The sequence below is a fragment of the Oncorhynchus keta genome, chromosome 28, assembly GCF_023373465.1.
Source record: "Oncorhynchus keta strain PuntledgeMale-10-30-2019 chromosome 28, Oket_V2, whole genome shotgun sequence".
NCBI lineage: Eukaryota > Metazoa > Chordata > Actinopteri > Salmoniformes > Salmonidae > Oncorhynchus > Oncorhynchus keta.
Window position 1 is genome coordinate 61,212,024 of NC_068448.1, and position 17,862 is coordinate 61,229,885.

The 17,862-nt window shown below is 42.1% G+C and overlaps 1 protein-coding gene across 4 annotated transcripts; it reads right to left on the reverse strand.

Annotated features, from left to right (window-relative positions):
• Nucleotides 1-16,890, reverse strand: LOC118361635 (U2 snRNP-associated SURP motif-containing protein). Of its 4 annotated transcripts, XM_035741716.2 has the most exons (25): nucleotides 16,724-16,890; nucleotides 15,672-15,770; nucleotides 15,055-15,166; nucleotides 14,701-14,834; nucleotides 14,538-14,608; nucleotides 14,033-14,124; nucleotides 9,936-9,971; nucleotides 9,753-9,835; nucleotides 9,399-9,564; nucleotides 7,668-7,879; nucleotides 7,225-7,268; nucleotides 5,611-5,715; nucleotides 5,434-5,500; nucleotides 4,746-4,912; nucleotides 4,404-4,566; nucleotides 3,942-4,021; nucleotides 3,683-3,770; nucleotides 3,257-3,397; nucleotides 2,678-2,954; nucleotides 2,417-2,503; nucleotides 2,088-2,287; nucleotides 1,757-1,867; nucleotides 1,300-1,421; nucleotides 792-1,001; nucleotides 1-525 (listed from the first exon to the last, which is right to left on the reverse strand). In XM_035741716.2, the coding sequence occupies exons 1-25, from the start codon at nucleotides 16,766-16,768 to the stop codon at nucleotides 387-389; spliced, it is 3,051 nt and encodes a 1,016-aa protein (XP_035597609.1). In that variant the 5' UTR covers nucleotides 16,769-16,890; the 3' UTR covers nucleotides 1-386. The 4 variants fall into 4 exon arrangements, with proteins under 4 accessions (XP_035597609.1, XP_035597610.1, XP_035597613.1 ...); XM_035741717.2 differs by lacking the exon at nucleotides 9,936-9,971; XM_035741720.2 differs by lacking the exons at nucleotides 7,225-7,268; nucleotides 9,399-9,564; nucleotides 9,753-9,835; ... (5 more) ...; nucleotides 15,672-15,770; nucleotides 16,724-16,890 and having other exon boundaries at nucleotides 7,668-7,786.
• Nucleotides 16,891-17,862: the final 972 nt, after the last annotated feature.

Here is a 17,862-nt window from a genome sequence, read left to right on the forward strand (position 1 = left end):
TATTATAATGAGTCATATTTATTAATTGTGAACTACAAAAAAAGAAAACTACAGCATGGAAATAAGACAAGTCATCTTCACACTGGGTACAGGAGGTGTGGTCTACCACGAGGATGAATCCCATTGGGTGGTGGGCACTTATTTATTTACAATATAAAACAGCGTCGCTGGATCCATTTAGACCCAACATGGCAACATTTCTCAATCAATTGAGTCTCAACATGGCAACCTGTGCATAACCTTTTCTCATCTTAATCATCCTCTTCTTCACAGGAACATTCAGGCAGGGAACTGAGCTGCCACTGTTCATTCTTTTATTTATACATCACAGCAGAGGGATGGAGAGGGAAGAGGGTGGGGGTTCAGAACGAGGGGTGGGTGATTTGTCAGTGTTTACTCTTCTTTGATTTCTTGTGGGACCGGTGTGGGGACCGTGATTTTGAACAGGATTTTTTGGTGGATTTCTTGGGTGTTCTGGAGCGTGACCTCCGGGACCGTTTGGGCGTGCGGGATAACGAGGGAGACCTGGGGGAGAGAAAACACAGACCGGACAGTCAGAGGGACACCAGGACAACCAAACTGCAATGGTCTTGGGGAAGTTACAGGAAGTTGGTCCACCACAAAGACTATGTCAATCAAATACAAATCCACTTAAGTTTATTTCCCTCCGATGTCAAGAGAAGATCAGCACTATTCTCAAAACAGTGGGGCCAGAAAGGCCAGGGACAGTATAATAAAGTATAGAAATGTTACTTTTAGAATGTTTTAAACACATCTAGATGATTTAGTACCTTTTGGAGGACTTCTTGATGATGGTGGTTCGAGGGGAGTCTTTGTGGGAGGAGCGGGATCGTGATGACCCTACGTCCTTGGAGTAGAGGCGTTCTGACCTTTCGGAGCGGGGGGATGGGGAGCGCACCCGTCTACTGCTGCTCCGTGGGGGGCTGCCGGGTGAGCCGCTGTGGCGCCGTTTCCTAGCAACCACAGGAGACAGGCCACGCCTGTCAGAGACGACATCGGCGGATTAAATATTTTGTCAGTGATGACGTTACAACGGTCTACGCTTGTTTTTATTAGGTGAATCCCAATGATACATGAATCTCTTTTTCAAGGAGCCCTAAACTGTCCCTGTATTTCAAGGGAGCATGAACTTTAAACCTGATCATGAGTTGGGAGCCCTTTGTTTAAGTCATTTCCTAGAATCCCATTACACAGCTCTCCCAGAGTTACCCCCCGTTATCCAACCACACACAGCCATCATGTCTCTAATGAATGTGTCACAATGTATGAGGGACTAACCTGTCTTTCCTGGTTGGAGTTGACTCCTTCTCCTTCTTGATGTCTTTAGAGCGAGCTTCGCTTTTCTCCTTGTCCTTTTTCTCCCTCTCTTTCTCTCGTTCCAGTTTCTCCTTTTCTTTTTCCTGCAAAAGAAAAAGGACAAGGCCAACTTTATATTATGGAATATAAAACAACATGATCCAAATTCACTTAATTGTTTTGTTATTTCGCTACAATAGTCCACTGTGATATCAAATACCTTAATATAAACCAAAGTTTAAAGCTTAGAAACATTTAAGAGGATACTTTAGATATTGAGGTAAACAGCAATGACCGTACTTCTTCAGATAAACAGCATGGTTCCACATATCGTACCGTCTGTACCAGCTGAATGTAAACGGTCAATAGCAATGTTGGAAAACAATAGTACAGGCCCTATGTTCCTCCAGGAACCAAGAGGACAGTCAGGATGTAATACCTTCTGTAAGAGTTTCTCTCTGTAGTTTTCCACCTGCTCTTGGAGACTCTGGCCAGACTTCTTGGGCTTTTTCCCAGACTCCAACTCATCCTGGAACTTCATCACTTTGACCTGGAAGATATACATTTTATTATTATGTTAACATTTAGATATAAATACGACTTTCAGGGTGTGGCCATTGAACAAGCGAAGTAATCCAAACTTATTTGAACCAATTTAGCCCAAATAAATAAAAATATACAAACAACTCAGAGCTGTGCTTGTTTATTTTCAGCCGTCTAAATAACCTGTTGTGTACTTTGTGCTTCCAGTAAAATGCTGACTAGTTTACCTCTATTTCCCGGAGCTTGGTGCGTCTGTCCTCATTCATCTCAGAGTGCTTGGTCTTGGAGTCCAAGTCGTCTCTGATGGGGTTGGGGTAACTCGGAGGCTCTTCTGACCGGGAACTCTTGGTGTCCTCATCATCACTGTCATCCTCGTCCTTCTTCTCCTCTGGCTGCTCAAAGATCTCCCATTTAGAGGTGGTCACGGCTGAGGAGGAGACAGAGAATTAGGACAGAATCGTAGCTTGGTAGAAACTAGCCATAGAAACAGGTTTAGGACACTTTCAAGTGCAATCCTAGCTTGGTAGAAACTAGCTGTAGTTGTGGTCTCACTCACCCTGTGCTTCTAGCTCAGACTCGTCCACTGCTTCCCATTTTGAAGGTGCTACTTTAAAGGATGCTGCTTTGGCTGCAGCATGATCCACTAAAAGACAAGGAGAACAAGGTTAGAAAAATGTCCTGCAATCCTAAGGTCAGGGTTGGTCAATAGACTTGACAAGGTACGGAAACTAATATGTCAATGTCATGTGGGGGAAGAAGTATCCCTTTAATAATTCCAATGAGGATGTGGTAGTATAGAGGTCTTATGGCCACTCACAGGGCACTCCGTCTATGTCCTCCTCCGGGGCCTTAATGGGCACTCCGTCCAGATCGTCCATCCCCAGCAGGGCTCTGTCAAGGGGGACGGAGACTAGGGGGGCAGAGCCTAGGGGGGCCCCGTCCACCATGGTCCCTCCATCCAGCCCTATAGGGACCCCATCCACGTCCTCCAGAGAGGCCCCATCCATATCCTCCCCGATGGGGGCCCCGTCGATGTCCTCTGCTGACTCAGGCTGGGACAGTAGACCAGGGGCCAGGTGTTCAACTGATGGTTTCTGTTGAAAGGAGACATGTATTAGAGCAGTAGTGCTGCGTGGGCAACGTTACACTTTGTCAACATGATCAAATCACAACATTCTCAAACCTTCAGATAACATTTTCAATCCATGACACATGTTCAAACGATGACAACATTCTCCAACCATCACACAACATTCTCCAATCAACACACACCATTTACAAATCATCACACAACATTTCCAAACCATCACACATTTTCAAATCATTACCTAACAACAAGGTTAGGTAGCAGCATCAGGAGAAAGACCGGAAAACAAAAGGGAGTATGCTAGCTGACCTCTACTGTGATGGGAGCGGGAGCCTCCTTATCAGCTGATAGGTTGACTAGACCCAGGAAGATGTTCTGCAGCTTGATGAGGAAGGGATCTGGGTACACGGCCCAGTCCTCCCACGCACGGAAACACGACATCACTCGTTGCTGTTGGACAAGAGGATATAAAACAGACAGGTGAAACGGTAATACCCTGTCCAGAAGCAATCCCTAGCCCCTAAACACAATGCATATCAGAGCAGGCATGCTGATTCAGGATCAGTTTAGCCTTTTAGACCATAATGACTATGATTGTATGGACAGATCCTAGATCAGGACTTCTACTCAGATACTTTGTGGATACGGGCCCTGAAATTATTGTGTAGTTCTTAAAGATAGGGGTAGGTAACATGACTCAAATTGTGATCGGAAAATGTATACAATTAAATATACCTTAAAGTTCTCAGACTGCAGGTGACCCTGTATCGTCTTGTACGTTGCATTGAGGTCTGAGAAGACCTGGCAAAGCTTGGTCTCAAAGCTGTGTCAGGGACAAGTTTAACATATTCACTTATGCAGGAAAACAGATTTAATAATGCAAATAATGTATACTGAAAAGTTACGCAATCTATGAACAAGCAGGGTCCTCTACACCCAGTCAGTCAGTCACAAGCAAACATCACAACCCCTGAACCCAAACTCGACTACTTACTATTTTCTGTAGTACGACGCATTGGCTACTTTAGCAGATGAGTTGTACAGCACATCAGAGACTAGATACAACCGTGCAATCTGAAAAACAAGGAAGGAATTATCAGTCAAACAAGCTGGCCAGTCCTCCCTGATAGAATGGAATAACTGATGAATTAATACAAATCATTTATTTGACTGCACATTTTACACGTGCCACTCAAAGCTCTTTCCAAACCAAATAACACAAGGCAAAACCAGCTAGGAAAGCAACAAACTCAAGAGAAGGTAAAAGATAAGTAGCAGGTTTTGTTAAGTTTGGGACTGTGATACGATACAGTAACTTCTTATTTATTGGCCATTTACATGGAAATTCCTTTTGTGAGGTCAGCACAAAAACAATACACTACATACATGCAATACAACATGACAGAAAGAGTTCTCTAAAGAACATAGAAAACAAATGCCATACTATCTTATTTACCTTCTTGGGGAGTGGTGTCTTGAGGATGGAGAGGGACTCTGTGACACACTCTACGATCTCCTCAGCAGCCTCGGCGTGCAGTAGACAGAACAGCATGGCTTCGGCTATGTCCCCCTTTCTAGGAGTCAGAGCCCTCAACATCTCCTCCAGCTGATCACGCTCTCTGGAGGGAGGGGTGATAAGAAAGAAGAGGAGTTGAGCATAGATAATGTTCAAAGTAAAAGTTAGCCCAATCTGTTTCTGTAGTGTGAGGCAGCTTGATGTACAAGTACAACCCTCTGGACAGCATGCTAGTCTATCGCAGAGACTTGAGAGTAATGAAATTATAAACAGGGAACATACTCTTCTTTTAGGCAGCCTTTCTTCCCAGGCTCCACCTCTTCCTCCTCAGGCCCCTCCCCCTCCTCAAAATTGCCGTGCAGGTAGGGATTGAGGGGAGGAGGGCGCCACAGCGAGCCGTTCTTGAACATGCGGAAGTCGTCCGTCCGCCATTTTGTTGGTGCTTCTCCCTGTGGGGGCAAGTTATTATGTCATTCACATTATTCTCTAACGAGGACATATCTTAAATTTAACTAGGCAAGTCGGTAAAGAACACAAGTCGGTAAAGAACACATTTTTATTCACAATGACCTCCAACCCCAGCCAAACCCGGCCAACGCTAGGCCAATTGTGCGCCTATGGGGCTCCCAATCACAACCAGATGTAATGGATTCGAACCAGGTACTGCAGGGACGCCTCTAGCACTGAGATGCAGTGTCTTAGACCACTGCGCCACTCAGGAGCCCCATTGTCATGTGTTCAGGCTATCAAATAGCAGCATGTCAACAATGCATCCACAGACCCCCCCCCATTCTAAATGTGACAGTATTAAGAGGACAGACGTGTTTGATCTATACTGCTTTCAACCTAACCAGTCACGAGAGGGGACAGATAACAGAGGTGATAAAGAAGAAGGAAAAAAGGGAGAATGCAATTGGTCTAAGAATGTGATGCAGGAGAAGATGCCAGACAATGACTGGTCCGTACTGACCTGTAGTATGGAGTAGAGTTTCCAGCGGTAGTACACGTGTGCTGGGCTCTGGTTCTCAAACAGAAACCTGGCCAACAGAGGCAACACAATGACAGTCAACATGTTGTACTACAATACACTGTGTCAACTGAAAAAGTGATCACACAAACACGTGCACCGACAGACAGACAGACGTACCTGTACATGGGGTTGCTGAGCTCTCGATTCATGATCATGGCTTCGAACATGGGGCCCTCACGCACCACAAACTCGATCATTCGGTGGATGAGAGAGAGCAAATTCCTAGAAGAAAAACACAGTTAAAACAAACGGATTCAGAGCAGGCGACCCTTCTTCTCCCCAAGGCAAAGCCTGTGTCTGCTGCCCTGACCTAGTACAGCCTCTAAGTAACACAACACATGAAGGTGTAAGACACATGGAACTATGCATGTACTAAACTTAAACTATTTCCTACATTGTGTTTGATAAGCTTAACTAATCTAATGTGTTAAAATGTTTAATTTGTAAGAATGAAGGAAGAAACATCTTCCTAAATGTTTCCGACCTTATCATTTCAGAAATGCTAAGAGCACCTAACACCAATTTTAAGAGCCATTAGCTGCTGTATGGATCTTTGCAGGTCAAGACAACGCTAACTACCATCTCCCCGCAGTACAGAGTATAAGGAAGTGAGGACAGTGAAGCTGGATAAGATAAATCATGTTTGAGAGAGGTTTGAGTGACTCTGTATTGAGTGACGCATCAGCCCATACAGAGCCTGTCAAAGCCAGCCTGAAAACTCTTCTTGACTGACTCGCATGAAGAACCAAAGCACTAGAGGATTGTTGGCCGAAACAGGCTAAATAACAAGAGGCTCTCTACTGGTCATATGATTCTACTACATAATGATGTATGAATAAACACAAAATGTCCAAATGGGGGGCAATTAGGCCTAAGCTCCTTTGGAACATTTTAGAGCGGCCTAATATTGGAGCATGTTGGACCAATTAGCCTAAAGGGGACAACACAACAACAAAGGATGTCTTTCATTTATATGTAGACAACGCAAATCACATTTACCATATAGTATTGGAGCCGATCGTACCAATGCATGGTGGGTAAAATGCTGTATACTTTCCCAATCCATCCCATGATGCTTTCAGGTCCCTCGCTGCCGCAGACAGTTCAACTTGTGCTGCTCACCAAGGCCAATGTCAAAAGGTCACTGAGACTAACGGGAAGTTTGGATTGGAGGTCTGAGCAGGGGCCAGGTGTTGCTGAGCCCGTGATTGGGTGACAGAGGCCAAGGGGGCGTGTCGGTGGGAGTGAGCAATAGTCAGAGTGCAAGACCGGTCTAAACAACCTAACCACAGCCAGCACGGTATGTATGGTATGTGACTGTGTTATGTAGCTAGCATCATAACATGGATATTATTAGCCTACATGTGACGACTGACAAGTGGTGGTAAAAATTCCTTTGATGTCCTCTATACCGTCAGACAAGCAATGGCATGGTGGTCCATGGACTGTATTGATGTTTGGAGGGAGTGTTGGAATGAATGTGTGAAAGGAAAAACATATGGATACTGTGTGGCGGCAGAAAGCTGGGCTGTGGGAGTGAGTATCTTGTAGTCTAACAGGAACCTGATGGGGTTATAAGCCTACGTCTGCTTGTCTCAACCATTGCTCACCCATACTGAACAACCCCCCGTAGCATGCAGTGATCCAATTGATCAAACTTTAAAATTGGGGTTTATTCATTATGGGATGTTTTTCTACTTTTACATCAATTTAAAAAAGAAAAACATGTACCTTTCTGTTGGGATAACCACTTTGACTATGGCTTGCGACAGAGTCTGTATATGAAGTCACATCAGATAATAAACATAGAATATGTGAGTATTGTTAAAAGGCAACAGGTGAAAAATATTAAATGCATTAAAAACTGCATCATATGAAAAAGTACTTTACTGCTGTCAGTTTCAAATGTATACAGTCCTTAAATTCCCACACAACTTACCACTGCTTCTTTATATACACTAAACACACCTCACAAAATGCTAAATCTAGCATAGTTTGGTCAATAAATGTAGAAATGTTTAAAAGGAATAAACCATGACTAGTAGAAGATGAGAGAAATATTCACTACATGACAAATAGCCTAAACTAGGTCTATGCCTAAGAAATACACATGGTACAACTGACAGGCCTAATACAGTACACAGCAGCATCCAAGACATGACATGGAGAGTTACCTTGTCGAATTCCTCCTTGTTCTTGGGCGGAGGGAGCAGGGCGGCGTTGGGGTTCTTCAGCCTCTCACAGGGCTGTGCGTTGAAGGGCAGGCCGGAGGGCGGCGGGGGGAGTGTGTGCTCCACCATAGACGGGGGGATGTAGATGGGGTGAGGGGGGATGGGCACGCCTTTACCCCAGCCCAGCTTCATTTCAAAGTTCATGATCATCTTCGCTGGAAACAGTGAAAAAACCACAAGCAGCCTATTTGCCTTATTACTGTACATCTCATCTGATCTTACTACCAATTATACTGTATCAGTTGCTGTTTTGAACACACCAAGAATGCCAATATGTCATGTTGATGTTGCAAATAAAATAAAACATTGATGTCCTGTTTGGCCGTCTATAGCCACTATAACCAGTTTGTGCTGCTAAATACATTGCTGATGAATAACCAGCCCCTTTCATTACATATACACTATCGTTCAAAAGTTTGGGGTCACTTAGAAATCTCCTTGTTTTTCAAAGAAAAGCACATTTTTTGTCCATAACATAAAATTGATCAGAAATACTATGTAGACATTGTTAATGTTGTAAATGACTACTGTAGCTGGAAACGGCAGAATTTATTTGATAGAATATCTACATAGGCGTACAGAGGCCCATTATCAGCAACCATCACTCCTGTGTTCCAATGGCATGTTGTGTTAGCTAATCCAAGTTTATCATTTTAAAAGGCGAATTGATCATCAGAAAACCAAATCAAAATCAAATCAAATCAAATTTATTTATATAGCCCTTCGTACATCAGCTGATATCTCAAAGTGCTGTACAGAAACCCAGCCTAAAACCCCAAACAGCAAACAATGCAGGTGTAAAAACCCTTTTGCAATTATGTTAGCACAGCTGAAAACTGTTGTCCTGATTAAAGCAATACATCTGGCCTTCTTTACACTTAAGTATCTGGAGGATCGTTATTTGTGGGTTCGATTACAGGCTCAAAATGGCCAGAAACAGAACTCTCTTCTGAAACTCGTCAGTCTATTCTTGTTCTAAGAAATGAAGGCTATTCCATGTGAGAAATTGCCAAGAAACTGAACATCTCGTATACAACGCTGTGTGCTACTCCCTTCACAGAATAGCGCAAACATGCCCTGACCAGAATAGAAAGAGGAGTAGGAGGCCCCGGTGCACAACTGAGAAAGACGACAAGTACATTAGTGTCTAGTTTGAGAAACAGACGCCTCAAAAGTCCTCTACTGGCAGCTTCATTAATAGTATCCGTAAAACACCAGTCTCAACGTCAACAGTGAAGAGGTGACTCCAGGATGCTAACACAACGTGCCATTTGAACACAGGAGTGATGGTTGCTGATAATGGGCCTCTGTAGATATTCAATTTTTTTTTTATCTGCTGTTTCCAGCTACAATAGACCTTTACAACATTAGCAATGTTTACACTGTATTTCTGATCAATTTGATGTTCATTTAAAAATGGACAAAAAAATGTAATTTTCTTTCAAAAACCAGGACATTTCTAAATGATCCCAAACTTTTGAACGGTAGTGTACATGTGATACATGCTGGTGTACTCTACAAGTCCCATAGAGAGAGCAAAATGAAAGCCCAAGCAGCAGAACAGCTAGACAAAAAACAGTAAAACCTTTTGACATTACAACATTATTTGATGTAATGTGAGTAAAGTTGCATTGTGGTCGGTCAGTGGTATGATGATAACTAAGGCTTTAATACCGTTGAGATTCTTCAGAGCTCTCTCCGCATCCCTCCGGTTCATGAAGGCCACAAAGCCACAGTTCCTCTCCCTGGCCCTCTCTTCATCTGTCCGCGGCCACATGATCTTCACGCTGGCCAGAGGGCCGTAGCGCCCAAACTCCTGACACAGCATCTCCTCATTCATCTACACACAGCAACCACAACAACAGAGGCAGAGGGAGGGAGCGGGGCATGTGGACTTGTTATTGGTGTCATTTTACATTGTAATGCAATACATCAGTAGCATTTCTGCTATTAATATAGGCAATTAGGCATGTAAACATATTGCATAAATAAGCATATAAAACATCTATGAGCCATAAAAAGGTTTACCTGTGGGTTGATGTTGCCGAGGTATAAGTTAGTTGTAGAGGGGTCTCCGACGTCATGGGAACCAGGTGCAGCGTCATCCAAAACTGCAGAGAGAGCAGAGTAGAGTAGCCTTTTATAGAATATATAATCTTAGTGAGATGTTAGATATTAAAAGCAAGCCACTGTATAAATTTATCAAATTACCACTGGACGGACGGTTTCTTCTTGAAGAACTATCCACTAAAAAAAGCAGAAAGGCAGTATATAAATGTTGTTTCCAGGCAAAGGAAATGGAGTGGGTGGTGGAGATTTGAAGCAGTCAGTATGAGAGTTGTAGGAAGGAAGGAAGGGGGCATGTCCAAGAGCCAACGGGTCTTAAAGTATTTTAGATAGTCTAACAGTTTCCTAGCCTGAAATCTTAACTGATATCCCAAGAGCGTTGTGCCAGTAACCGAAAGGTTTCTGGATCGAATCCCAGAGCTGACAAGGTAATTTTTGTTTAAATAAGTAGGCAGTTAACACACTGTCCAAGCACTAATATTTATTTTCAAGGAACATCCATTTGTAATAGTTCTTATTATGCCATTGTTTCTAGTTGCCATCAGATGACAGTATATCACCACAACCTCATGAGAAAAAAAATAAAACGTACTATTCATCAGTAACTTACAAGTTCTACTCAATAATACATTGTTTCACTACTTATTTACTACATACACTACCGTTCAAAAGTTAGGGGTCACTTAGAAATGTCCTTGTTTTCCATGAAAACATACATCTCTATGGCGGTGCCACAGGGTTCAATTCTCGGACCGACTTTTTTCTCTGTATACATCAATGATGTCGCTCTTGCTGCTGGTGATTCTCTGATCCATCTCCACGCAGACGATACCATTCTGTATACTTCTGGCCCTTATTTGGACACTTAACTAACCTCGAGACGAGCTTCAATGCCATACAACTCTCCTTCCGTTGCCTCCAACTGCTCTTAAATGCAAGTAAAACTAAATGCATGCTCTTCAACCGATCGCTGCCAGCACCTGCCCGCCTGTCCAGCGGGCAGGACAGTTCTGACTTAGAATATGTGGACATCTACAAATACCGAGGTGTCTGGTTAGACTGTAAACTCTCCTTCCAGACTCACATTAACTTCTTATGGCTGCAAGAGCAGTATTGAGTAGCTTGGATGAAAGGTGAATAAACAGCCTGCTCCTCAGTCCCAGTTGCTAATATATGCATATTATTAGTAGTATTGGATAGAAAACACTGAAGTTTCTAAAACTGTTTGAATGATGTCTGTGAGTATAATAGAACTCATATGGCAGGCAAAAACATAAGAAATCCAAACAGGAAGTGGGAAATCTGAGGTTGGTCGATTTTCAACCCAGCCCCTATTGAATACACAGTGGAATATTGGTTGTGTTGCACTTCCTAAGGCTTCCACTAGATGTCAACTGTCCTTAGAAACCTGTTTGAGGATTCTACTGTGAAGTGAGGGCTCATAAGGGCTCTTTGAGCCAGGTGTCTGGCAGATTGCCACAGGCTCTGAGACGCGGTCACGAGAGAGTTAGCTCTCGTTCCATTGCTTTTCTACAGACTACAAACATTATTGATGTTTTATGTTAAAAACATCCTAAAGATTGATTCCATACATCGTTTGACATGTTTCTACGGACAGTAACGGAACTTTTTGACATTTTGTCTGCAACTAGGGCATGCGCTTCATGACATTGGATTTGTTTACCAAACGTGCTAACAAAAGTAGCTCTTTGGACATAAATGATGGACATGATCGAACTAAATCAAGCGTTTAATGTGGAACTGGGATTCCTGTGAGTGCATTCTGATGAAGATCATCAAAGGTAAGTGAATATTTATAATGCTATTTCTGACTTCTGTTGACTACCCAATATGGCGGATATCTTTTTGGCTGCTTTGTTGTCTGAAAGCTGTACTCAGATTGCATGGTTTGCTATTTCCGTAAAGTTAAAAAAATCTGACACAGCGGTTGCATTAAGCATCTCCAATCCAAAATGTTATCTAGAATCGGCCTCCTATTTCGCAACAAAGCATCCTTCACTCATGCTGCCAAACATACCCTCGTGAAACGGACTATCCTACCGATCCATGACTTTAGCGATGTAATTTACAAAATAGCCTCCAACACACTACTCAGCAAATTGGATGCAGTCTATCACAGTGCCATCCGTTTTGTCACCAAAGCCCCATATACTACCCACCACTGCGACCTGTATGCTCTCGTTAGCTGGCCCTTGCTTCATATTCGTCGCCAAACCCACTGGCTCCAGGTCATCTATAAGTCTTTGTTAGGTAAAGCCCCACCTTATCTCAGCTCACTGGTCAGCATAGCAGCACCCACCCATAGCACGCATTCCAGCAGGTACATCTCACTGTTCAACCCCAAAGCCAATTCCTTCTTTGGCTGCCTTTCCTTCCAGTTCACTGCCAATGACTGGAAATGACTGCAAAAATCACTCATATCTCCCTCTCTAACTTTAAGCACCAGCTGTCAGCGCAGCTCACAGATCACTGCACCCTATCTGTAAATAGCCCATCCAACTACCTCATCCCCATAATGGTATTTATTTTTTTGCTCCTTTGCACCCCAGTATCTCTACTTGCACATTCATCCTCTGCACATCTATCACTCCAGTGTTCAATGTTTCTTAACTAGCCTACCTGGTTAAATAAAGGGGAAATAAAATAAAAAACATATGGGAAAAAAATACATGAAATTAGTTGCAAAATGATTAGGAAACAGTGTCAAGACGTTGACAAGGTTATAAATAATGATTTTTAATTGAAATAGTGTCCTTCAAACTTCGCTTTCATCACAGAAACCTCCATGTGCAGCAATTACAGCCTTGCAGACCTTTGGAATTCTAGATGTTGTTGAAGTAATCTGAAGAGATTTCACCCCATGCTTCCCGAAGCACCTCCCACAAGTTGGATTGGCTTGATGGGCACTTCTTACGTACCATACGGTCAAGTTGCTCCCACAACAGCTCAATAGGGTTGCGATCCAGTGACTGTGCTGGCCACTCCATTATAGACAGAATACCAGCTGACTGCTTCTTCCCTAATAGTTATTGCACAGTTTGGAGCTGTGCTTTGGGTCATTGTCCTGTTGTAGGAGGAAATTGGCTCCAATTAAGCACCATCCACAGGGTATGGCATGGAGTTGCAAAATGGAATTATAGCCTTCGTCCTTCAAGATCCCTTTTACCATGTACAAATCTCCCTTTTGAATGGTAGTGTACATGAGTGGTAAGTCAGTACTGATGATTTTGTCATTTGAGTAGTGATAACTAGAGTTTTTGGACATGCCTACTGGTGATCACACATTTCCTATTCACATCACTACACAATTCCAGCTTAATGACTGTTTTTATTGGGCATTTGGGAATCTACTACTTAATAGCTACGAAAAAGCATCTTGCTTCCAACTGGCAGCTTTAGTGTCGTCAGTCGGGAGAAGGGCGGGTGGGCTGTGTGTGAGGGAAAACGGCACGTGAACGGCAGGAGCACGGCTGCCGCTTGATAAAACGGAATATTGCGGGAGCCGATCGGCAAAAACTCTCTGCAGGTTGACAAAGTCACAATACAGAACTGATGTCAGTGCAGGATGAAGCACTGTGTTTTTCCGCCTTCATGTGGCTCTTCGGTGACGATACACCCATGCTCACAATGTCAAACTGAAGCATTTTCTGCACCTCACACAGTGTGGGTTGATTGGGTCCAGTGATGTAGTGGTAAAAAAAGGTTGGTGAACTATATTGAACAGAAATATAAAACGCAACATGTAAAGTGTTGGTTCCATGTTTCATGAGCTGAAATAAAAGTTCCCAAAAGTGTTCCATATGCACAAAAGGCAGGATTGAATCGACATCTGCCCAGCATTTTAGCTCTCAATATGACGTTAGCGGCGCCTAATCAGTCAGTTCTGTACCTGCCTGGCTGAGTGGGAGTGTGGGTGGAATGAGCGAGCTCACCTTGCAACCACAGCACGAAACACTTGAGTAAATAAAACTTGGTAGTATGTCTCTAAATTCATTCGGAAGAACATGATCAAATGTGTTTATGAAAAATATTAGAAACATTTATTGTTCCTAATATTTTTCATAAACACATTTGATCATGTTCCCCTCTCATTTTAAGTCAAGTACCAACTTGAGAAAATGTCTGATTTTCAAGGTATTCCAGTACCTGAATTTCAGAGTGCCTTATTGAAGTACTTTAAGCACCTCAAGCACCTGGTGAGAACCCTGGCAGACACTTACATGAGGAGCGTTTTCCCTCCATCCCGGAGAGAGGTTCAAATCGACTGACTCTGCCTTTCATCTTGTGTCTTTCATCCCGCTCTTCCTGTATTCTGGGAGAGACAGAGAATATTAGATTATGCAATCCAGTGCAATGCCAAGTACATCAGCCTGGTCTCAGACTAGACGAAACATAATGAAGGCAAATCCGGGACACTCAAATGAGTATGATATGTTATGTTTGGTTACATAAGACAGAAGGCTGCTTAACCCCTTGCCTAACAAATGTTAGTGTTAGCCACCTAACTAACGTTAGCCACAACAAATAGAAATGTGTAAGATATCATATGTTTTGCAAATTCGAAAAATATAGGAGGAACATAATGCACGCATTGCAATTCATAACATACTGTACGATTTGTAATAGTACGATATTATACTAATTGGAGTGTCTCGGATTTATATTTACTTTGTTACGTCTACCCGAGTCCAGGGAGCAAAAGATGAGGGATGTGAAATGACTTACTGTTTAAGTTCTTCCTTAAAGAGCTCTAGATTACTCTTCTTCTTTTCCTTTTCATTTGCTTTCTTCAGTGTCTGAAAGGAAGATAAAGGCCGGTAAAAGGACTAGCTAGGACTTTGCTTAGTCTAGCAACAGTAAAATAAATGTTGATTGCGATGATACATACATGTCTTTTATCTAATGTTAAAAACTGCGGAGGGGTTTCCAAAGGCAGGAAGCTGCTTTTCGGTGCTGCTGCTGTTTCAAAGCGTGACTTAGGTTTATACAGCTTGCCCTTCTTATCATCAGAAGCAGCCTCCTCTGTAGGAAGAAACACAGTACATCAACACAAGTTAGTGTAGTTTCTTACTAGAATGTACAATACAATAGCTTACAACTGTCTATCCATACACGGGGACAACGGAATTGGTAATTTGACTGCCCAACCCTACTACACAAGATATCTAAAAATTTAATATCTAGCTAAAAATATCCCTGATAATATTGTGCTGTTTAAGAAGGTTGACATGGTTCTATTTACCTTTAGTTGCATTAGCAATGCCCCCCCGGACGAAGGCCTTGACCTTTCCCTCTCCTCCCTCGAACGCAGCCAGGAACTCTTCATAGATCTCTGCAGCTGCCCGCTCATCCTCCTGTCAAGGACCAGACCAACACCATCTCTCATAAGCCATGTCACAACATCAGGGTCATGTTTACATACCACTTTACTCATTTCATATGTATATACAAGCATTTCGCTACACTCGCATTAACATCTGCTATCCATATGTGTGACAAATAAAATTAGATTTGATTGATTTATACTGTGTTCTATTCTACTGTATTTTAGTCAATGCCACTCCGACATTGCTCGTCCTAATATTTATATATTTCTTCATTCATAATTTTTTATTTTTTTACTTTAGATTTGTGTATTGTTGTAAATTGTTAGATACTACTGCACTAGGAACACAAGTTCCTAGTCCACAATAACATCGGCTAAATATGGGTATATGGCCTCCCAAAAAAGGATTTGATAAGACAAAAAAATAATAAGAAATGTATTTTATTTTCAGTTCTAATGAACACGATGTTCATATCAAAGGCAAGGTGCATTTGCCACTGCAGTGTAACACTTATATTTAGTCTTAACGTTACCTTCTTTTTGATATCCTCTTGTTCCTTCTTGCTTAGGGTCCTCTTACTCACGGCCATTTTTCCAATGCTGAAGGACTTCAACTTGCTCTCCAGCAGCGCCTACAAATTTAAACAAAACAAAACTTGAATGTCACAGTAACGTTAACGAGTTAGTTACAATATTCCGAAATATAACTTATGTATTTCCCTTGAGGTTGCTAGCTCGATCTCATTAATAAAGGCATTAGTTTCACTAGCACGCTGACCCGTCAAAGCTGTAAAGTAGCCAAGGCTAATGTAATTGGGTATATGCATTAGTCGATTTCCGTTGCAAAACTCCAAAACCGAAAAGGTTTTGCAACGAAAACTACCGTTTCTATTGGACAAATATAGGTAGGTCCCTCCCAGTTTCGAATGCTTTGTTTGCTTCCTAGAGTAAACGGTTTCCATTGCATAACGTTTTGCAGCGGAATTTGACTAATGAATACACCATGATGTACAGGCGACAGCTTGTTGCAATAGTGCGTTAGCTAGCCTATAGCGAACTATTGCTAATTACGGATGATGTTGAATTGGATATTAGTTTGCCAGTAGGTGTTAGCAGTGAGATAGCTGACTACCTAGCTAGCAGTCAGCCTACGGTGGGTCAGAATGCTTTTCACCACTGTTTCATTAGGCGGCAAAGCCAAAGGACTCGTGCAGGGTGGAGTTAGCTAACGGTAGCTTGCTAGTAGTGACTGTTCATACTCCACGTTGCGACAACCAAAATCACACACCAACTCAAACATACTAATTAGTTATGTAAACAATTGCCATCCTAGTTACCAGTATACAGCAGCTAGATTATCCAGTTATGTAAACATATGGCGAAATCATTGCAATGTTTGGGACAGGATAAATACCGGTGATTGGGGCCTGGCTTAGCTAGCGTTAACTACGTGGTCTTTTCGTACAATTACTAGTTATAAATGGGAACATATGGCAACAGCTGTACAACGTTTATAACTACAATAAACAGTTCTCAAAACATTTAATAGCCAATGCATCAAGTAAACATCGATTAATAAATTCACCTTTGCGTTGGCTTTCTGCGTACCACCAGGCGTTCTGTCCGCCATTTTGGTTGTACTAACTCTAATCGATTACCAATTGTTGGATACGTTTTTTCACCGAGTTCAAAATAGTCGAATACAGAAATCTGGATGCCAACCGATACGTTTTATTTACAAAGAAAACATAAACCCATTATGATTCAATGGTGGCCGTGTAATAATAAATGTTTGGGTAAAAAAAACTACAACTATTAATCAGCCTAATGCAAATCACATTGGTATTTTTTTTTTGTGGGGTTGGGGCTTACCCGATATTTCAATGGCCTTACCCAACTTTGTACTATTGATGACCTGTAGATGTATGGCCTTTAATCCGATTTTTCAAGCCAATATTACACATTCAGAATCCGACAACCTGAAAACATTTATTTGAATAGCGATGCTTCATTTGGTCCACCGGATGGTGCCATTTATAGCATACACTCAGTGTGATCTGTCTCAGTACGTGTGCTTCAAGTTTTCTATTAGCCGTATGTAAAGGGATACATACGTATGTTATATATGCACGGGATACGTCTGGTATACACCTTGTCCTGCGAAATGCGTACCTGCAGGTTCCTCATCGACAATGCAACACCAATAAGAACTATTAAAGGATAAGAATACGAACATAAAGTAAATGGCTCCATATAATACAATAAACATTTTAGGTGTCTCTCTTGTCGAGATGTGTGTTTTGTCCTATAATTCATGTTTTTTATATTTAATCCCAGCCCCCGTCCGCGCAGGAGGCTTTTTGTTTTCTGGTAGGCCGTCATTGTAAATAAGAATTTGTTTTTAACTGTTGGTAAAACAAGGTTAAATAAAAATAAAATAAAAAGATGAGTTCTCTCCTCAGCGCCGCCATCAGTGTTTGTCTGCCTGTCTTTCAGTCTTTCTGTCACTATGTGTAAGTAGGATAGTAGATAGCACATAGCACACATATTAGTGCATAAGAACACATTCTGGAATCTATACTGTAAATACTGTAATATATGTATGTACTGTAATAGTCTATTTTTGTTGTTTAGACCTATTTTGCATTCATTGATTAATCAGGCTATTCACTTGTTTTTAAATTCTTTATTTTCTGAAGAGCACATATAAACAGCCGATGTGCG